Raw genomic sequence first — 22,853 nt, forward strand, 5'->3', positions numbered from 1 at the left:
TGGTTCTGGAAACACTAACATAACTTTAGAACTTTCTACTCCAACCTCTTTGTCTAGAGGTCCTGCACTTTACAGGTCTACTCTCAACACTACACATTGTTTCTCCAGCAGTATTCATCCCTCCATCACCCTCTTTGCGATTTCTCTTACTCCTGTTCCTCCTATTTGCAACAGGTGTAAATAGCTGATCATCACTCTTTTTATCATCATTATCAATATCAATATCAATTGCCCTAATGCTACCATCTGAACTATCCGCCATGCCGACCCTAGTCACAGTGCAGTTGTGCCAAATCCGCCAAAAAACAAAGATACAGCTTGTTTGCACTTTCCATTGATCAAAGTCGCTCAACCCTAGGCGCTCATCGGTCGATGTTGTCGCAACCCTCTTTTGCTCAGCTGATGCTGGCTATGTAATAGGGAATTAAATGGGAAGCGCAACGTCGGCAGGAGAAGCACTGAGACGGTTCATACAAATTCAGGGCCGTCACAATTTGCCCAATTCCAAATCAACCCCTAGGCTAGCCCCTATCCCTATGTACTCTTGGAGATTTGAGCGGTTTCTAGGTCCCCCTTGCTCTCTGGTAGGTGAGCGCTCCGCAAGTTAATAGACTGTACAGGTGCTTGGGTTACATTTGTGATTGGGTATCAATGAGTGAGCTCTTCCATGTGGAATTCCTCAGGTACACTCTTAGAAAAAAGGGTTCCAAAAGGGTTCTTCAGCTGTCCCCATAGGATAATCCTTTCTGGTTCCAGGTAGACCCCTTTTTGGTTCCAGGTAGAACTATTTTGGGTTCCATGTAAAACCATCTGTGTAAAGGGTTCTACCTGGAACCAAAAGGGTTCTACTTGGGAGCAAAACAGGTTATTCAAAGTGTTCTCCTATGGGCACAGCGGAAGAACCCTTGTAGGTTCTAGATGGCACCTTTTTTTCTAAGAGTGTAGTTCACTATTCATCATATAAGTACACTTGAAGAACAACCTAAGAAGTAGGTGTTACTTTTTGTTTTTAAAAACAACATAGTGTTTCTATGATCAATTCAAAGTCATAGCCCTGTCACATGACTCTATGTTAAGACAATACAATAAAGAGAGGGAGTGGACAGATGGGAGTGGATAAACTGTTCTATCTTCATTATCTCCTACAAAGTAGAATTCAAATACAGTGTGCTATGTCAGCTGGTCATGAATCTATAGGAGTATCAGAGAATACCAAAGCCGCAGAGGTTTGATGTTGCAACACCTGGAAATGTATGTTACAACAACTTGAAATTGAAGAAGAAGGATGCATTCAGGTAGAAATGAATTTCACCACGACTACCTTTCTCTGAAGCATGTATCTCTATACTTCATTATCCCTTTCCTCCTCTCCTCCCCTTGGTTTAATCTTATTTACAAAGACACGTTTTGATATTCTATTGCTTGACTTATTTATTTTTTTACAAAAAAAGGCTCAACTTCCTACTGTAGTATTAGAATAATTCTTAAGGAGGGTTAATCAGCATTTACTCGATCATTCATCCAAGCAGAATCAGTCAAGGCTCTATTTATTTCTCTACAATATATTCCATTGTGTATATATTTTTGTAATTTCCCTTTACAAGATACAGTAGCAGTAGTACAATTTATTGACACTGTCACAAGTTCTGAACTGAAGGTCCAAAGTTCAGCATCACATGATCTATACTGTATGTTAATTGGTGTCTTTGCTGCACAATGGCTGGATGAATATGATTGTTTGGCTGAACCAACAGTTTTAGCTTTCAGGGTGCAACATACTAAACATTGCAGATAGAAATTCCATAAATAGAGATGACATGATTCCTTACTCCACTCCTTACTTCAGCATACCCTGTTATGATGATAATGTCATCACACTGATCTCAACACAGGTGTGTCTCTGATGGTGATGATACTGGCAGCTCTCACCGTTCACATCACAGCCCAAAGTCCTGGTGAGCATATGCTATTAGTTATCTGCAAAAAATCATATTTTCTCTACATAACTGTCTCAAATGTATAAATATATAATATTATCCTTCAATTTCTTTGTGTAAGAAAACATGTATTAGTCTCTCTCTCTCTCTCTCTCTCTCTCTCTCTCTCTCTCTCGCTCTCCCCCAGCGGTCTTCATCTTGTCGGTCCCACATGGTCCAATCTTGACCTGGTTGAACTCCTCAGTTTCTTTACCTTGTGAACTTTCACCTCTCTTCAATGCGGAGCCATTGGAGGTGCGCTGGTACCGGTCCGGTGATTTCAACAAACCTGCCTTGTTGTACAAAGATCACAAGATCCAGGATACGTCTGTGGACCCCCGGTACAGGGGCAGGGTGTCTCTAACTGGGGGGCTGGAGAGAGGGAATGTGTCCCTGAGACTGGAGAGGGTCACTCTAGAAGACAGGGGGGAGTATGTGTGCTATGTTAGCAGTGAACAGTGGTACGACAAGGCCATTGTACTCCTCACAGTGAATGGTAAGGGACTGGGGACAGTGCTTACTCAATAGATAGTTCACCCAAATTACAAAATTACAGATTGGTTTCCTTCACTTGCATTGGTTAATAGGCCATACTTGCTAAAGAGTTTGCATTTGGTGACAGTGGCCAGGTAAACAAAACCGAAGCATGGATTGCTGTCTTAACTTGTCAATAGACAGATTTCAGGGTAAGGAAACCAATGTGTAATTTTGTAATTTGGGTTTTATTTTTTTATTTTTTTATTTCACCTTTATTTAACCAGGTAAGCCAGTTGAGAACAGGTTCTCATTTACAACTGCGACCTGGCCAAGACAAAGCAAAGTAGTGCAACAAAAACAACACAGAGTTACATATGGGGTAAAAAAAACATAAAGTCAGAGATACAACAGAAAATATATATACAGTGTGTGCAAATGTAGCAAGTTATGGAGGTAAGGCAATAAATAGGCTATAGTGCAGAATAATTACAATAGTATTAACACTGGAATGCTAGATGTGCAAGAGATTATGTGCAAATAGAGATACTGGACTGCAAAAGAGCAAATTAAATAACAATATAGGGATGAGGTAGTTGGGTGGGCTAATTTCAGATGGGCTGTGTACAGGTGCAGTGATCGGTAAGGTGCTCTGACAACTGATGCTTAAAGTTATTGAGGGAGATAAGAGTCTCCAGCTTCAGAGATTTTTGCAATTCGTTCCAGTCATTGGCAGCAGAGAACTGGAAGGAATGGCGGCCAAAGGAGGTGTTGGCTTTGGGAATGACCAGTGAGATATACCTGCTGGAGCGCAGACTACGGGTGGGTGCTGCTATGGTGACCAATGAGCTAAGATAAGGCGGGGATTTGCCTAGCAGTGATTTATAGATGGCCTGGAGCCAGTGGGTTTGACGACGAACATGTAGTGAGGACCAGCCAACAAGAGCGTACAGGTCACAGTGGTGGGTAGTGTATGGGGCTTTGGAGACAAAACGGATGGCACTGTGATAGACTACATCCAATTTGCTGAGTAGAGTGTTGGAGGCTATTTTATAAATGACATCGCCGAAGTCAAGGATCGGTAGGATAGTCAGTTTTACGAGGGCATGTTTGGCAGCATGAGTGAAGGAGGCTTTGTTGCGAAATAGGAAGCCGATTCTAGATTTAACTTTGGATTGGAGATTCTTTATGTGAGTCTGGAAGTTGAGTTTACAGTCTAACCAGACACCTAGATATTTGTAGTTGTCCACATACTCTAGGTCAGACCCGTCGAGAGTGGTGATTCTAGTCGGGTGGGCGGGTGCTAGCAGCGTTCGATTGAAAAGCATGCATTTAGTTTTACTAGTGTTTAAGAGCAGTTGAAGGCTACTGAAGGATTGTTGTATGGCATTGAAGCTCGTTTGGAGGTTTGTTAACACAGTGTCCAATGAAGGGCCAGATGTATACAAAATGGTGTCGTCTGCGTAGAGGTGGATCTGAGAGTCACCAGCAGCAAGAGCGACATCATTGATATACACGGAGAAAAGTGTCGGCCCAAGAATTGAACCCTGTGGCACCCCCATAGAGACTGCCATAGGTCCAGACAACAGGCCCTCCGATTTGACACACTGAACTCTATCTGAGAAGTAGTTGGTGAACCAGGCGAGGCAGTCATTTGAGAAACCAAGGCTATTTAGTCTGCCAATAAGAATGCGGTGGTTGACAGAGTCGAAAGCCTTGGCCAGGTCGATGAAGACGGCTGCACAGTACTGTCTATTATCAATCGCGGTTATAATATCGTTTAGGACCTTGAGCGTGGCTGAAGTGCACCCGTGACCAGCTCGGAAACCAGATTGCATAGCGGAGAAGGTACGGTGGTATTCGAAATGGTCGATGATCTGTTTATTAACTTGGCTTTCGAATACTTTCGAAAGGCAGGGCAGGATGGATATAGGTCTGTAGCAGTTTGGATCTAGAGTGTCACCCCCTTTGAAGAGGGGGATGACCGCGGCAGCTTTCCAATCTCTGGGGATCTCAGACGTTATGAAAGAGAGGTTGAACAGACTAGTAATAGGGGTTGCGACAATTTCGGCGGCTAGTTTTAGGAAGAAAGGGTCCAGATTGTCTAGCCCAGCTGATTTGTAGGGGTCCAGATTTTGCAGCGCTTTCAAAACATCAGCTGTCTGAATTTGTGTGAAGGAGAAGCGGGGGGCATGGGCAAGTTGCAGCAGAGGGTGCAGAGTTGGTGGCCGGGTTAGTGGTAGCCAGATGGAAAGCATGGCCAGCTGTAGCAAAATGCTTGTTGAAATTCTCGATTATTGTAGATTTATCGGTGGTGATAGTGTTTCCTAGCCTCAGTGCAGTGGGCAGCTGGGAGGAAGTGCTCTTATTCTCCATGGACTTTACAGTGTCCCAAAACTTTTTGGAGTTAGTGCTACAGGATGCAAATTTCTGTTTGAAAAAAGTTAGCCTTTGCTTTCCTGACTGCTTGTGTATATTGGTTCCTAACTTCCCTGAAAAGTTGCATATCGCGGGGGCTATTTGATGCTAATGCTGTACGCCACAGGATGTTTTTGTGCTGGTCAAGGGCAGTCAAGTCTGAGGAGAACCAGGGGCTATATCGGTTCTTAGTTCTGTATTTTTGAATGGGGCATGTTTATTTAAGATTGAGAGGAAATTACTTTTAAGGAACAACCAGGCATCCTCTACTGACGGAATGAGATCTATATCCATCCAGGATACCTGGGCCAGGTCAATTAGGAAGGCCTCCTCGCTAAAGTGTTTTAGGGAGCGTTTGACAGTGATGAGGGGTGGTTGTTTGACCGCGGACCCGTTACGGACGCAGGCAATAAGGCAGTGATCGCTGAGATCCTGGTTGAAGACAGCTGAGGTGTATTTAGAGGGTATGTTAGTCAGGATGATATCTATGAGGGTACCTATGTTTAAGGATTTAGGGTTGTACCTGGTAGGTTCGTTGATAATTTGCGTGAGGTTGAGGGCATCTAGCTTGGATTGTAGGATGGCTGGGGTATTAAGCATATCCCAATTTAGGTCACCAAGCAGTACAAACTCAGAGGATAAATGGGGGCAATCAATTCACATATGGTGTCCAGGGCACAGCTGGGGGCTGAGGGGGGGTCTGTAGCAAGCGGCAACAGTGAGAGACTTATTTCTGGAAAGGTGGATTTTTAGAAGTAGAAGCTCAAACTGTTTGGGCACAGACCTGGATAGTATGATAGAGCTCTGTAGGCTATCTCTACAGTAGATTGCAACTCCACCCCCTTTGGCAGTTCTATCTAGACGGAAAATGTTATAGTTGGGGATGGAAATTTCAGAATTTTTGGTGGCCTTCCTGAGCCAGGATTCAGACACTGCTAGAACATCAGGGTTGGCAGAGTGTGCTAACGCAGTGAATAACTCAAACTTAGGAAGTAGACTTCTGATATTTATGTGCAAGAAACCAAGACTTTTGCGATTACAGAAGTCAACAAATGATAGCTCCTGGGGAGTAGGAGTGATACTGGGGACTACAGGGCCTGGGTTAGCCTCTACATCACCAGAGGAACAGAGGAGGACTAGAATAAGGATACGGCTAAAGGCTTTAAGAACTGGTCTTCTAGTGCGTTGGGTACATAGAATAAAGGGGGCAGATTTCCGGGTGTTATAGAAAAGATTCAGGGCATTATGTACAGACAAGGATATGGAAGGATATGAGTAAAGTGGAGGTAAACCTAAGCGTTGGGTAACACTGAAAGAGATAGTATCTCTAGAGGCATCAATTGAGTCGGTTTCTGAGTGTATGGGTGGAGGGACAAAAGAGCTAACTAAGGCAGGTTTAGCTAGGCTGGGGGGTCTACAGTGATATAGTACAATTAGAAATAACCGAAACAACAATAAACTAACCATGTTTGGGCTGAGGCTAAACATAAACAGGATGTAGTACCGTAAAAAGGAACAGTCCAGCAGATATCAGCTGTATAGCTGAGTTATCATAAGGTCCGGTGGTGAAGTGCTAGTGAGTAAGAGGCTACTGGCCGAATATCCGGTGATCAAAGTCCAGTGATTAAAATTAATCCCGCGGAAAAAAAAATCAAATGTTCTGCGTGAAACACTGCTACCTGTGGCTAATAGCAAGTAGCTAGTCCAGTAGCTAGTTCAGTTTAGTGAGTAAGCGTGTGCTAACGGGCCAGGGCTAGCAGATGGATGGAATCTTCGTGGTTACGTCGTAACCACATCAGACGATTTCGTCGGCAGACCAGTCGTGTAGGATCGGCGGGGCTCCGTGTCAATACTATGTGGTCCCGTCCGGTTGATAGAGAGGTAGATAGCCGGGAGATGGGCGATGGGCCTAGCTCAGGTTGATTAGCCAGACCACAGCGTCCGTTTTGTTGTAGCCAGCTGGTGATCTATCCCTTCAACATGGGATGACATTTTAGGTCCACAAAACTACAACTTCCCCAAAAATACCATAATACCAGGGTTTGGGTCAGTTCCGTTTCAATTCCAGTAAATTCAGATAGTAAACCAAATTCCAATTCCAAATGTTCCTAATTGAAGAGAATTGGAAGTTCAGTGTACTTCCTGAATTGACAGAAATTTTAATGAAATTGACCCCAACCCTGCGTAATACTCACAATATTGTAGCAGAAATACTCTTGTATCTCTTGTTTTATGATGTCCGTATGATAATCCACGGGAAAATGTGATTTCTTCAAATTTTTGTCTACATAGTCATAGCCTGCCCCCACCCTCTCCCATTTTCTATTTCCATTAGTATTAGGTAGTGACCCAGTGGCTGGGGACAGGTTCACAGAACATATGCCTTGTATAATATTTTCATGGTTGTAACATGCCCTCACACTCACCCTTTATATTTTCACTAGTATTAGGTGATATCCCAGTTCTCTCTGTAGCTGAAGCAAGAGGAGGAGGAAGTCAGGTGAACGTTACCTGTTCATCAGAGGGCTGGTCACCACAACCTACACTCACCTGGAGAAACAAAGCGGGGACAGAGATCAGAAATGGACAAGAAGTACACGACATCTCGGGTAATTACTTGTAGAATCACTACAGAGGCAAAATCCATCTGAAGAAGGCTATCTACGACTGTATGTTTGTGTTTGTGCACATGTATCTATGAATGTGTATTTCATTCTGTAACAGATCCTCAGGGCTTAGTGAGTGTCAGTAGTTGGCTGCTGTATTCTCCCTCAGACTCCGATTGGCTCTCCTGTACAGTCTCTCTGTCTGAGGAAGAGAAGAGGGAGGGAAGAATAATACCCAGAGCTCCAATGGAGGGTGAGCATTTCAGAAATGGTTATCAATACCTTTAACATTTAATATCTCAATATTGAACTATTTCAGTCAGTTCACTCAGTTACACATGATGTAAATTCAAGTTCAAGTTTACTTATACCCATAGCAGTATACAAATCAAAACCCATTGGTATGACATATCTAAATACTGTATTTTAATTGATGAAGGGTACGATAGACAAGGGACCTATAATCAGAGAAAATAAGCCGGTCCGGTATGTAATACATTTAAAAAGAAAAAAGAAAAATCTTTACCAATTAGGCCCATAAAAGATGTTGGTGGTCCTGTTCCGGCAAGAAATGACATCTACTTTCACCCCTGCCTAAAATGAAAAGCAAGGTACAGTATCACACATTCAATTTGTCATATGTGTGGTACATCTGTTGTTTGACTTGAGAGAGTACAGGGCACGTATTATTCTATTTAGTGGCAAAAAATATATATGGGGCACCAAAAATGTAGGAGGTGACAGGTTAATATGATGTTATCCCAAGTTTTCAGCATCAGAAATCCCTCTTATTATTACTATGAATTAGGCACTAACTAAGGACTCAATTTATCAGGATTTGAGTGCCTTATTGGTTAAAAAAATATAGTTTACTAAATATCATGGCAATTCATGAACTGATAATCAATGGTAAATGGCTGCTACTCTCAACTACAGAGTAATGTTCTATTAAAGCTTAAGTGGTTTTTCTTCCTTCTACAGGACATTGGAGTCTTGGGGGCTTCATCACATTACTGGTCATCAATATTTTAGTCATCTCTACCCTAATTGGGCTCTTCTTCTGGAACAAAAAAACAGGTATATTAACAAGATTATATTATTAAATTCCATGGCCAAGTCATCACAAACCAACTTCAAATCAAGTCAGACTGATTACTTGGATGATTTGGGCATGAAATTGAAAACATGTTAATGTTGGGTACATTGACCTACATTGGTTTTATTTGGAGAATGTGTCAGTAAGCAGTGAAAGTGGAAAAATCAAAGCATGGATTTCACTCTGTCCTTGTTCATATGAAACAATATGTAATGTTGTAATTTGGGTGAACTATCTCTTTAACCAACACTATTATCAAATACAGTGAGCTCCAAAGGTATTGGGACAGTGACATTTTTGTTTGTGTTTTGGCTCTGTACTCCAGCACTTTGGATTTGAAATTATACAAAGACCATGAGTTTAAAGTGCAGACTGTCAGCTTTAATCTGCCTAGAAAGTGCTATGCAAACTGATATGGAATCAGTCCCAAGAGGTAAAATGAAATTCTATCAATTATCTATTATTATATTATATATGAATATTATTATCTTTAGAAAATGCACTTTTTCACCTCATATGCACAATCATTCAGAATTGCTTATTAGTATATTGAACACCACTCGCAGGAAAACAAGATGGTACATATCTGTCGTTAAAATCTAAAATCAAATCTGTACTCCAGTACTTTGAATTTGAAATTATACAATTAATATGTGATTAAAGTGCAGACTGTCAGCTTTGATTTGAGGGTATTTTCATCCACATCGGGTAAACCATTTAGAAGTTACAGCACTTCTTGTACATAGTCCCCCCCTTTTAGTGGACAAGCAGAATTGGGACAAATTCACTTAAACTGTCTGTGTATTAAAGTAGTAAAAATGTAAGTATTTGGTCCCATTTTCATTGAACACAATGACTACATCAAGCTTGTGACTTTACACATTTGCTGGATGCATTTGCTGTTTGTTTTGGTTGTGTTTCAGATTATTTTGTGCACAATTGAAATAAATGGTAAATAATGTTTGTGTCATTTTGGAGTCACTTTTATTGTAAATAAGAATATCATATGTTTCTAAACACGTATACAATCATGTGGATAATACCATGATTACGGATAATCCTGAATTAATCATCAATAATAATGAGTGAGAAAGTTACAGACGCACAAATATCATACCCCCATAAAATGCATGTCTTGTAGGGTATGTTATTTGTATCTTTTGTTTTATGATGTCAGAGCCAAAACACCCCAAAAAGTGTCATTGTCCCAATACTTTACATCAGTCTACGCATGTGAGGAAACATTTTGTACTCCCAAGATTTAGAGGTGTGCACATCTCAAATTTGTGTAAATGAACTCCAGCCATGATACAAATGTGTGACATGAGAACTCAGATACTTGGGTGACATTTTATTTGTTGTATGTTTGCTCTTCGCATATAGGCTCTGCTCTTCGGGGTGCTCCTCGCTCCTCGCTCATTTCCCTTATCATAGCCAAGCTATGAGTACAGAGCAGAGTAACTGCCATTACCCAGAAGTACCTGCTGCTTCCTGAGATCACTCAGGATGACCATTCCACTAATAGTATACTGTACATGTTTTCACATTTTCACATCTTGATATTAGTGTCATTGCATTTCAGATAAAACAGAGCCTATTGAAAGGCCAGCAGGTAAGAATTACATTTTTCCCGCAAGTCTATTTGTTGTATTTTTACACATCATATTGACTTGTAATTATGTCTAATTTTGGTTTCTTTGACCAACTTCATTAAATAGAAGAAGCAGCTCTTCTTGAAGGTAAATAGTGTTGAAACTAATTTCTATTAAACCTTGCAAAGGTAACCCTTTAATAATCAATTATTTAAATGTTTTTTATATAATCAATGATATTAATAATCATATGTGTCATTGTACACTGATGGTTCATGTTTTATTTTAAATCCACAACTTGAATCCCTCCACAGCCTCATAGAGGATCTAGATACATTTTCTAACCTCTGGATTACAACCAAATAATGATAAATGTACTTGTAACCCTCTCACCAGGCTCAAATTTGACTCTCAAGATATTACCTTATTTAGAATATCTGAACAGCATGGGATATTAGGTGAGAAGGACATCTCCAATAAGAATCCCTATTGTAAACTTGCTAGGGTGAATGACAAATAGGGTATTAACTTCAGATAGAATGATTATAGACTTGGTTATTGTTATAAGGATATGCTTTCCCATGCATTAAATAAACTGAAACAGTCAATGACTCCACCAATACAACAGACATAAGGTTCAAGATCTATATTAATCAAATGTTCAATGTATCACATCAAAAGAAATAAAAATTATAAACCCCAATGATTTTTCCACAACCCATGTCCAAATTATTTGCAAGCTTGCTTAAACCCTGGGCGCGCGTTGGAGCTCATAAAAAAAATGACGACATACATAAAGTCCCGAAGTCCACCACACATTTGTAGTTACTCACTACTTGTAGATAATGCCTCAGCAAAATATAGTAGTTCCGTGCAGGTGTCCTCACAAGAGCCACAGCGAACACAGCTATCAATGCAGCCAGTAATCCGTAGCAGCAACAGACATCCGTTGGAAACCCGAACTGATCGTCACCAGCAATTCTCTCCAAGTCTTGCACGATGCTAGGCTAACCTCTAGGATGTCGAATGTCTCCACAATGTGACGGCAGCTTCAGTCTCTACTAGGTCTTTCTTAACGAACTAATAAACACTTATAGAAATAAAATCAGGATTTCCCTTTATAAAACTCTGTAGGTATGGTTTTGTTTTCTCTTTATCGTTTCCTTTGGTCGTTTTTTCCTTCACCAACCCAACTAACGTCTCTCCTCCTTCTCCTTTCAACTTTTCCCTCCTTTTCTTTTCCCAGCAACCAGTCCACTCTCCCATTGGCCACAACTTAACAAGTTACCTCATTGGTCAAAACTTTAACGAGATACGTGGGAAATTTAAACTTAAAAATAAACCAACCTATTCACTTGTACATTTTTTTTAAACATTGCTTCAAAAGAAATGCATTAATGACATTACAAATCAGGAGCTATTCGATCACCTTTTAAATCTAATACCAATGAATTATAACAAATAAACTCTATACTTGGTTTTAGCAAGGTATTACATACTGTATTACGTATTGGATCACTAAAAAATAAAAAATTTACATTACCATGTAGTTTACCAATAAAATGGTCTGATGGTGATGTGGATATACTCGGAATACATATCCCAAATTAAATAAATGATCTCACTCCAATAAATTTTAATAGAAAGTAAAAATAGATAAGATCTTGCTACCATGGAAAGGTAAATATCTGTCTATTTGTGGAAAAATCACCCTGATTAACTCTTTAGTATTATCCCAGTTGACCTATTTGCTTATGGTCTTGCCTAAGCCTAGAGAACAGTTTTTTTTAATTATATGAGAAAATAATATTCCATTTTATTTGGAACGGCAAGCCAGACAAAATTTAACGGCCCTATTTATATAATGAATATGAATTCGGAGGACATCAATTATTAAATATTAAAGCATTAGACCTATCAGTAAAAGCTTCAGTCATACAAAAGTTATACTTAAATCCAAACTGGTTCTCTAGCAAATTAGTAACATTGTCTCACCCCATGTTCAAGAATGGCCTTTTCCCTTTATTCAGATTACAACCTCTCACTTTAAGTTATTTGAAAAGGAAATAATCTCCCAAATATCACTATTTCTAAATCAAGCCATAGAAAGTTGGTTGCAATTTCAATTTAATCCTCCAGAAATGACAGAACAAATAATGCAACAAATATTGTGGTTAAACTCAAATATACTAATTGATAAAAAAAACATTATTATACAAAAAAAAAGGTATAATCTTCGTAAATTATATCATAGGTAGGACTGGTGGTGTTATGTCGCACATGCAGCTAACAAAAACATATGGAAATATCTGCTCTACCCAAAATTACAACCAAATAATTGCAGCATTACCACAAAAATGGAAGAGGAAAGTGGAAGGGGGAAAAAGTAAGGAACTTGTCTGTCAGCCCTGCATTAAAGAACATAATTGGTTAAATACATTTTTGATAAATAAAAAAGTATACCAGTTTCATTTAAGGACGAAAGGATTGTCAGCCTTCCCACATAGATTGCAAAATAGTTGAGAAGAGATTTTTGACGTACCGATTCCATGGCATAGTGTTTATGAACTGATATGCAAAACGATGCCGGATTCAAAACGTATAATATTTCAATTTAAATGATTATACAAAATTCTTGCTACCAATAGAATGTTATTTATATGGGGGATACAATCTTCCCAGCTCTGCAGATTTTGCTGCGAAGAGACAGAATCATTAGATCATTTGTTTTGGTACTGTCCATTTTTAGCTTGTTTTTGGTCACAGGTCCAGGAATGGCTGAAGGATTGCAATATTTACCTGGGGCTAACCCTGCAATAGCACTACTGGTTGATCTGAAAAGTCATAGTCAATCGATCAATCATATAATAATACTTTTAGATTTTTTTTTTTTCAATTTACAATCTGTAGAAACAATGAGAATAGAAGGGTTCTGAACTTTTGTGAAACATCACAGTACAGTTGAAAAATATATGGCAAATTGAAGAGTTAAGAGATAGATGGGAGGTGTTGAATGGAGCTGAAGGATGGGACTAATAACAACTAACAACAACTAATAACAACAAGATAACTAATGTAAAGCATACTGTGTCCATAATAAGTATATAGGTCATAGGTTGAGAGCTTTTGTGAAAGAGCACAGTTAGAAAGATATGGCATATAGAAGCAAACCGGATGGACATCATGAAAATGATCGGAGAGGTTGAGGGTAGAGGAAGTTCAGGAGTAAAAACAAACAAAATAGAATCATTGTAAAATTGACTGTGTCCATAAAATGTATATAGTATGTATCAGCTGGAAGTAGAGGCCTAAGCATTGTTGTTCACTAGTTTACTCCAATTAGGGAAAGGGTTGTTGGGGTTGGAAAGTAATAAAGGGAAATATATATATTTTTTAAATGTAAAATAAAAAAGTTCTAACAAAAAATTAATATGTTTCACTCTTGGCAGCAGAAAAAGCTACACAGACAGAATGTGTCCTAAAAGGTAAATGTATTTTTACAAACAATTTTATTTCTCTAGTCTTTTGAAAATGTACTAATTCAACATGCATGCACAATCATTCATAATTGTTTATGAGCATTAACTGAACACTCCTAGGAAAAACAACTTTGTACATCCCAATAAAATCAATCATATGTTTCACTCTGGCTAGAAAGTGCTACACAAACTGATATGGAATCAGTCCCAAAAGGTAAAATGAGATTCTATCTATTATTATATTATATATTAATATTATTATCTTTAGAAAATGCACTTTTTCACCTCATATGCACAATCATTCAGAATTGCTTATTTGTATATTGAACAACACTCGCAGGAAAACAAGATTGTGCATGCCAATTCATTTTTTAATCTGTCAATAAAATCTCAAACCATTCAATTGCAGCATGGGGTGAAGTGAAAAGATTGAAAGGTAGGACACAAACACGTATCAAACACAATATCACTACACAACAGTTATATATGCACTGAGTATACAAAACATTGAGAACGCCTGCTCTTTCCATGACATAGACTGACCAGGTGAATCCAGGTGAAAGCTATGATCCCTTATTGATGTCACTTGTTAAATACACTTCAATCAGGGTGGATGAAAGGGAGGAGACAGTTAAATAAGTATTTTTAAGCCTTTAGACAATTGATACATGGATTTTGTATGTGTGCCATTCAGAGGGTGAATGGGCAAGACACAAGATTTATGTGCCTTTGAACGGGGTATGGTAGTAGGTGCACTGGTTTGTGTCAAGAACGGCAACGTTTCTGGGGGTGTGTAACTCAATATTAGAAAGGTGTTCCTAATGTTTGGTAAGCTCAATGTAGCATAACATGAGCAATACATAGAATTTAAGGACAACAATTAAATCCTCTTATTTTCTCTTAGTGGACATCACTCTGGAGCCAAAACCTTCTGTCCCGGATCTGGTTGTGTCTCCAGATAGGAAGAAGATCCGTTGTAAGAAATCAAAAGTAGCTGATGTGTCCACAGCTCCTTATGTCATTAGTGAGGACAAATTCAACTGTGGACAGTTATACTGGGAAGTGAGGGTGAGGGAAGATAATATTTTTAACAAAGAGAAACAGTCATGGTATGTTGGTGTAGCCACATACGAAGCCACTCAGTCAAGGGCTGTTGTCCCCTTAACCCCTGAGAACGGTTTCTGGGTTTTTACATATGAAAAAGGAAAAGGTTATTATGTCCCTGATGACCCTCAAATGCCAGTATGTGGAAATGGAAGCCCTTTCATATTTCTAAGGCTACCAGAATCTGGAAAAGCAATTCTTACAACACTTGGAATGTTCTTAGATTGTGACCGACAGATGCTTTCCTTTTATGATGCTGAATCAAAGGCACATCTCCACAGTTTTTTAAACGTTGTGTCATCTAGCACATTCTTAGCTGTATTCAGCCCTGGGTTACGTGACGAATTACCCTTAACAGTTAAATGACTCTAGATGAGAAAGGTTAAGACATGCCACAATAATGGATTTTGTTTTAGACGCACAGAGTTGATATAAAAGCCTATTATAACACTCTTAGACACTCTCAGAGAATACAAAGACATACATTTTATACTTGAAATGTAGGTTGAACTTGAAATGTTATTCAGTTTAAAAAATGGCATGAATATTGAATGTCTTCTTTAAAAAAAATCATTTGAAGCAAAAAAAATTGAAAATGATTTATAGTTCTCTACCTGTAGTGAGATCTTCTGTAATAAATATCCCAATATTCTGAATTCTGTATTCAATGTTGACATAATATATCCTGATATTAAATAAATGTAATCAGTTTATGGAAACCAGAACTAACTTAATTCACATTGAGGGTAAAAGGCTATAAAATATTGACCATCATGGACTCAAACAGGTCAGCTGTCATATCAGGCTATTTTGTATTCCAGTACACTACCTCTACTCAGTGGTCTTTTAATGCACCGTACAGTGTGGACCATGATGACACACAATATGAAAAGGCTTCCATAGGAGACTGGATCTCTTGGTATTTTTCCACTATTGGAATGCAGGGTTTAAGAAATCTCCACCTTCTAGTCTTCACTTTATAAATTAAACATGACAAATTCAGTAGGCTTGTGTGTGTGTGTGTGTGTGTGTGTGTGTGTGTAATGGACTCTTCTTCTGACTCATTTACATGAAAAGAAGATGGTCGGTGGCCCCATTCCCTTCTGGCTCATGTTCCTGGGCCAATGGCTTGAATCCCCCAGCCACTTCAATAGCAAGATAATAATCATACATTCTATGAATAGTTCCAGTTGATGTGCACATCATGTGCTGTACTGTAAAAGCAAACTAACAAGGATATGCAGTTTGTGTTTGGTTAATGAATAAGTCAGAAGTGTAATTTACTAGGCCTCCCGAGTGGCGATGAGGTCTAAGGCACTGCATCGCAGTACTTGAGGCGTCACTACAGCCCCAGCTTCGATCCCAGGCTTTGTCACAGCCGGCCAGGTTTGGCCGGCCGGGATTTCCTTGTCCCATCGCGCTCTAGCAACTCCTTGTGGCGGGCCGGGCGCCTGCAAGCTGACTTCGGTCGTCAGTTGGAAGGGGTTTCCTCCGACACATTGGTGCAGCTGGCTTCCGGGTTAAGCGAGCAGTGTGTCAAGAAGCAGCTTGGTAGGGTCGTGTTTTGGAGGACGCATGGCTCTCGACCTTTGCCTCTCCCGAATCTGTAGGGGAGTTGCAGCGATGGGACAAGACTGTAACTACCAATTGGATATCACAAAAAAGGGGTAAAAGTACAAACAACCAAAACATTTTTCATTTACTTGAGGGGAGAAAGTGAAATTACTGACAATGAGAAAGAGAGAGGTCGTAGACGAGAGGGAGAACGCAGTTATCCTTCTCACTATTCTGTTATTATTCGTAAAATACAAATATAGTAAACTGTGATATGTACGATGGTCATGAATCTATAGCATTATCCGAAGATTTCAAACCGAAAGCGGATTTTGAGTTTACAATCGCAGAAAAACTGAAGGAGAGAGACAATGCACTAAGGTACAAATGCTTTTTAGATGACTATCCTTTCCAGTATACAAACATTTTTCTGTGTCTCTCCACTCTTCCCCTTGCTTAAATAGTATTTGTAATATGTAGAAATGTTCAAAGGACTGGTGATTTATTTATTATTTACAAAATAAGTTATTGCTTCATACTGCATGAATCATATAATTTATAAACCAGCAACACAGATTTCAATTGTAATTGTATTATGTTTTTCTACATGGCTGTCAGTGTGGCTGTCTTTTTTGGAGGAAATATTTTAGTATTAAAGTAATCAAACTGCTTCACTGTCTGTAGGTCCAACGTTCACTTTTAATTAATTGCTGTCTTTCTTTAATTGCCCATTGTATATTTGTCACGTTCGTCGGGAACAGAGGACCAATGCGCAGCGTTGAATGCGAACATTTTATTTAATTGATGATCACACGAACAAAACAACAAAACGAAAACGTGACGTCCCTGGTTACAACACAAACCAACACGGAACAAGAAACCACAATGAATGAATGCCTAACGGCTACCTAAGTATGACTCCCAATCAGAGACAACAAGCTACAGCCGTCTCTGATTGGGAGCCACCCTGGCCAACATAGAATACAACAACTAGAACCAACACACATGAAAACTCACACCCTGGCTCAACATACTAGAGTCCCCAGAGCCAGGGCGTGACAGTACCCCCCCCCTAAAGGCGCGGACTCCGACCGCGCCAACCAAATACCACAGGGGAGGGACCGGGTTGGCACTCCGCCTTGGCGGCGGATCCGGCTCCGGACATGATCCCCACTCGCTCTCTAACCCCCCAAAGTACCCCTGGTCCGGTCTGGCCCTGCTGACCGGAGCTGGACTGCACACTGGTGGAGCGGATTGCTCTAGCTCCGGCGTGAAGCAGCTGACCCGTGCTGAACCAGGCACCAGTGGAACAGGCACGGGCTGTGCCGGACTGACGACGCACACCACTGGCTTGGTGTGGGGAGCAGGAACGCCCGAGCCGGGCTGACGCAAACGCACCCCTGACTTGGTGCGGGGAGCAGGGGCGGGCCGAACCGGGCTGACGGGCGCACCACTGACTTGGTGCGGGGAGCAGGAACGGGCCGAGCCGGGCTGACGAAGCGCACCACTGACTTGGTGCGGGGAGCAGGAACGGGCCGAGCCGGGCTGACGAGCGCACCACTGACTTGGTGCGGGGAGCAGGAACGGGCCGAGCCGGCTGACGGAGCGCACCACTGACTTGGCGCGGGGAGCAGGAACGGGCCGAGCCGGGCTGACGAAGCGCACCACTGCTTGGTGCGGGGAGCAGGAACGGGCCGAGCCGGGCTGACGGGAGCGCACCACTGACTTGGTGCGGGGAGCAGGAACCGACCGGACCGTACTGGGGACACACACCACTGGCCCTACACCGGGATCTGGAACGGGCCGGACCGGACTGGTAACACACCCCAGTACCTCTCGCCGTGCCTCTACACCTTCCATCCCCTCTTCGACCAGTGGCCCCCGTAACCTGGCGGCCTCCTCTGCCAACCCGCTGGACCGCTCTATCGCGGCCTCCTGCTGCCCCGACGTCGTGAGCCCCCCCCCCTAAACAATTTCTGGGGGTCTCTCTTCCCCGTGGACCAGGCCTCTATCGTTCTCGCCCAACTCTCGCTCTCCTGCTTCCAACTCCAGCCATTCTGCTCCTCCTTTGGCTTGACCCAGTCGAGACTCTTCCTCCACTGTTCCCAAGTCCACCCTCTCTGCTCCTCATTAGGCTTGACCCAGTCGAGGTTGCCACGGAGATCTGCTAGCGACTCCCCTGGCGATGACTCCTGGACACGCTGCTTGGTCCAGTTTTGGTGGTTTCTTCTGTCACGATCGTCGGGAACAGAGGACCAATGCGCATAGTTGAATGCGAACATTTTATTTAATTGATGATCACACGAACAAAACAACAAAACGAAAACGTGACGTCCCTGGTTACAACACAAACCAACACGGAACAAGAAACCACAATGAATGAATGCCTAACGGCTACCTAAGTATGACTCCCAATCAGAGACAACGAGCTACAGCCGTCTCTGATTGGGAGCCACCCTGGCCAACATAGAATACAACAACTAGAACCAACACACATGAAAACTCACACCCTGGCTCAACATACTAGAGTCCCCAGAGCCAGGGCGTGACAATATTGGCTGCATGGACGAACATGATGGGAGAATGAGGTGTATCGCGTTATTGGAAAGTCCCGCTATTCAGCGGGCAGGCCTACCAGTTTGAACTAGATGGAGTGCCACAGAAGTGACTTTTCGTAGCAGGTTAGGAGAACTTACACAGCAGGTCAGGATAATTAACATGGCAGGTTACGAGAATTAGGTCAAGGTTAGAAAAAAGGTTAGGGTTAGCTAAAACGCTAACATTTTCCAAGACGCGACTCAAACATCTAGCCACAATCATGCATGCCCTCAGAACAGCATTTGTTTCCAATAACACCAATCTGCTGAAAATGACCCATTAGATGCAGCAACCAATAGCAGGATTCGACTTTATAGAATATTTATTTATGGAAATTCCTATTTTGACATCAATTTGTTAAACTACAGTGGGTTACAAATGCACTGAATGGAGGTAGCAAGTGTTACAGGTCATAGCTAGACAGTACACTACCACATCCTATTCATAGGGTGCAGCTGTCTGGGGCGAGTTGCTTGAAGCGCCAGCAAGGGTTGATAAGTAAGTAATGATTTACAGACTTACTTTGATTGCAAAGTAAGAAGTGTCCTCTTGGACTCGGCAGTCTTCCCACGTTTGTTTGATACATGTTTAGTATGGCATGCCCTTTTCTTTATTTTTGGGATATATTATTATTTAGTGTCAACCTGAACATGAATAATCTGCTTGGGCTGGTTACACTATTTAAGACAGGAACAACAGTAGGTAGGTAGGTTTGTCGGGGAGGATGGGTGGGCGTATACCGCGACCGTCTAGCAATCCGAAGGTTGCCTGTACGAGTCGCATCAGGGACGACTGTAGCATTTTAGATAATCCTTCCCCTAGGCTAAATATTCAGACGTTAAGGTCGCTGTAATTACATCTTCCCTGTAAGGTCTTAACGGCAGGATGCTGTGATCAGGACACCGTGGAGCCGACGCGAGAAATGTGATCCAGCTACGAAACCTATTCTCCTGCTGCGCTACAATGGCATTAGTGGCTGTGATGTATTGGTCAACCAGGAGTTGATGGACAGTCGGAAGAGTGAATGAAATGGTAGGAGGGACATCCCAGCTTCAAGTGTTTCAGATTTCACGAAAACTGCAGTTTTAATTAACTAGTAGTATTCCAATCTCCTATCCCTTCATAATTTCTGGATAATTCAGAGTACAGCAGAGCTGCCAACTCTCATGCTTTCGCCGTGTGACACACGTTTTTGCCTGTTTTCACACGCACTCACGCCACACATCCAATTTCTCACGCAAAAAAAATCGGCAGAGACTCGTTCGTTCCTTTTTTCAAACTCCCCGACGGTAGATGGCGCTGATGAGCGCATCTGAACCATATGCGCTGCACCCCGAAGTTAGCGACAGAAGAAGAGATACCATCGCCGCGAAAGATAACAGGAGAAGAAACGGTCACTACCTCAAGAAGTCTGATAAGAAGCTGAGCTGAGACTAGGTATGTAACAATGAAATGTCGTCCAATTGAGTACTCACTCTCAAACTTTAAATCTTGAAATAAATTATTTGTTTGTGCGTGTGAACATGATTTAGTGTGGTGAATGTATTCCAAAGAATTTAACATAAATACAGGAAATGTGTGCAATAGAAGTATACCTGCTGTTCCTCCAAGCCACCGTACCAACTTTCACTTCTTTCAACTTGCTGCTTCAGAGAGAGCAGTCATCAATATTTTTGTTACATGATGAGGTGGGATTGGATTTTGCTGTTTTTTTCCATTCTGTGTTTCTTGCTGATATCTGCAGGGATCCTCTAAAACAGGTTTCACCTACTATTTTTGTAAATGTCTGTTATAGATGGTGAAATTCGAACGCAAGCTATTTCCAAGTTTATGGTTCCAGCAGCTCTGCAGTGCCATGAGGAGCCTTGTGAAATTGCCTTTAAAGAAAAGGCAAACCATTTACCAGGTTAGTATTTGACTATTATTATGATCAAACACTGTGATATGTGATATTTAGCCTTGGACCTTATACCGATATGCTGTATCTGTGACAGGAAGAAAGTTGAACATTGGGTTCACAACCAGGGCTAAACTTAACAGATTACTCGACGAGGGTGACATCACACCACAGCAGGTGGATTAATTCCATGAAGCTGTGTTGTGTTTCCTGACAAGTGCTGTGGACTATGCACTTAAGAAGCTGCCACTGGAAGAGCCACTGATCAAGCACGAACAAATTGTAGATGTACGGCAGAGGGCTGAAAGTGACATCGAAGATGTCCTGTACTTTGTTGAAAGGTTAGTTTTTTTTCTCTAATTATTGTCTATCATCTTAGCTAAAATACCCTGTGTTTTATGATGAGGTGTGTTCACTCCTAAACTGCACATGAGATATTCTTATGTGGCTTCTCCTCAAAGATGTGTATGAACTGCTGCTGGTTGATGACTATATACCTAAAACGTAACAACTTGTAACTCTACTTTCATAAATAGGTTTCCCCATCTCCTCCCATACCATGGGCCAGAGGAGTATGACCTTGTGGGTGAGGAGTTTCTAAATTATCAGACCATGCCGATGATATCCCTGCAGGACCAAACTGAAATGGAAAGCTTCTGGGCTGAAATGGCAACCCGGAAGCATAAGGTAAAACATTTTTCCTTTTTTGTCTTTCCTTTTGGCAGGTGTGGCTTGGCTACATCTGTTGCTTAAAATTGTGTCATGCATTTGTGTCATGCATGTTGCAAATTATGCATGTTTTTATCTGAACTTTGTTAATGGATCAACCTACAGTATACTTACAGTATTAATCAATCAAAAATCAAAGTATGTTTTTCCATTGTGTTTTGGTGCATTTTCCATAGGTGACAGGAGCCAAAGAATTCGAGAGGCTTGCTGCCGTCGCCAAGCTTGTCCTGGTGTTGCCCCATGCAAACGCAGATGCTGAGAGGGTGTTTTCAGTTATGGGACTGAACAAAACCAAGAGAAGAAACAGCCTAGCATTGGATGGCACCCTGTCCTCAATAATGACCATAAAGATGGCCAATCTGGAGCCCTGCTTCAATTGGGAGCCCCCCTCCGATATCATCAAGGCCTCCAAGAAGGCCACAGGCCAGTATAACCATGCCGACAGATCATAGACAAGAGGCTCATTTGAGATGAGCCCGGTCTGCGCAGAATCGATCACCGGCGATCACCGCCCAATGCATGCTGGTTAGATTTGTGTCCGACTTGATCCCGACTTTCTCTGACGTCATGCACACGTGGGCAACGATAACCTCATGAGATCAAGGCGGCCGCAGTTCTGAGACGCAGGCAGTGCAATTGCTTTTCACCGACTGCAGGACCCAGGCGGACCCAGGACAAAATCTCACTCCAAGGTTTTTTGAAAAGTTGGCAGGTATGGTACAGTGACATATTCCATCCCTGGATTGAGGTACGCTTTCCCAGCCATATACTGAGCCACCGTGCTCTGGCTGTCCACATTCTGGCATTGTACCGTTCTGACTAGAGAGAATAAATAAGAAAGTCTGATTCTGTCTAACCCTCCCCGTAATCCTATTCCTAGCCTTCTATGTACATTATTTTAACAATTGTCGTTAGTTCTCTGAACCTGCATTCAGGGCTGCCGGAAAACGTATGACGTGGAGGCATTTGCCACAGCACTTTTCAATCACTTTTGATTTAAAATATCGACGTGTGTTAGAGGGGCAAATTGTTTTTTTTCCCTTCAGATTTGCCTCATGATTTGTCAACTCGTGCACAATTTCTGTCCTTCATATCAGAGTGCAGCTGCATCCTCTTTGCGTGTCAGATTGACGGAAATCGAAGGTTGGGTTAACCACGCACAAAGCTCAAGGCGCGCTCTCCACTTTCCTCCAGTATTTATTTAGCAAGTGTTTTATTTATTTTATTTTATTTCACGTTTATTTAACCAGGTAAGCCAGTTGAGAACAAGTTCTCATTTACAACTGCGACCTGGCCAAGATAAAGCAAATCAGTGCGATAAAAACAACAA

The 22,853-nt window shown here is 41.5% G+C and overlaps 2 protein-coding genes across 18 annotated transcripts in view; both read left to right on the forward strand.

Annotated features, from left to right (window-relative positions):
• The window catches only part of LOC121566612 (proteoglycan 4-like), a 97,378-nt gene that overhangs the window by 39,428 nt on the left and 35,097 nt on the right, over positions 1 to 22,853 (forward strand). The gene's annotated exons all lie outside the window — the stretch shown is intronic.
• On the forward strand, positions 1,011 to 8,985 carry LOC121587457 (butyrophilin subfamily 1 member A1-like). The gene is made up of 5 exons (XM_041904406.2): positions 1,011 to 1,955; positions 2,125 to 2,472; positions 7,313 to 7,477; positions 7,593 to 7,727; positions 8,456 to 8,985. Exons 1-5 carry the CDS (start codon positions 1,904 to 1,906, stop codon positions 8,575 to 8,577), a joined length of 822 nt encoding a protein of 273 aa, XP_041760340.1. The 5' UTR covers positions 1,011 to 1,903; the 3' UTR covers positions 8,578 to 8,985.

Source organism: Coregonus clupeaformis, unplaced genomic scaffold (assembly GCF_020615455.1).
Source record: "Coregonus clupeaformis isolate EN_2021a unplaced genomic scaffold, ASM2061545v1 scaf0492, whole genome shotgun sequence".
Taxonomy (NCBI): Eukaryota; Metazoa; Chordata; class Actinopteri; order Salmoniformes; family Salmonidae; genus Coregonus; species Coregonus clupeaformis.

Excerpts from the sequence above, each read along its gene's own strand:
- LOC121587457 (XM_041904406.2), top strand. The coding sequence starts at position 1,904 with ATGGTGATGATACTGGCAGCTCTCACCGTTCACATCACAGCCCAAAGT. Across the intron at positions 2,473-7,312 it reads TGTACTCCTCACAGTGAATG|TATTAGGTGATATCCCAGTT; the intron begins GTAAGGGACTGG and ends TATTTTCACTAG. Across the intron at positions 7,478-7,592 it reads AGAAGTACACGACATCTCGG|ATCCTCAGGGCTTAGTGAGT; the intron begins GTAATTACTTGT and ends ATTCTGTAACAG.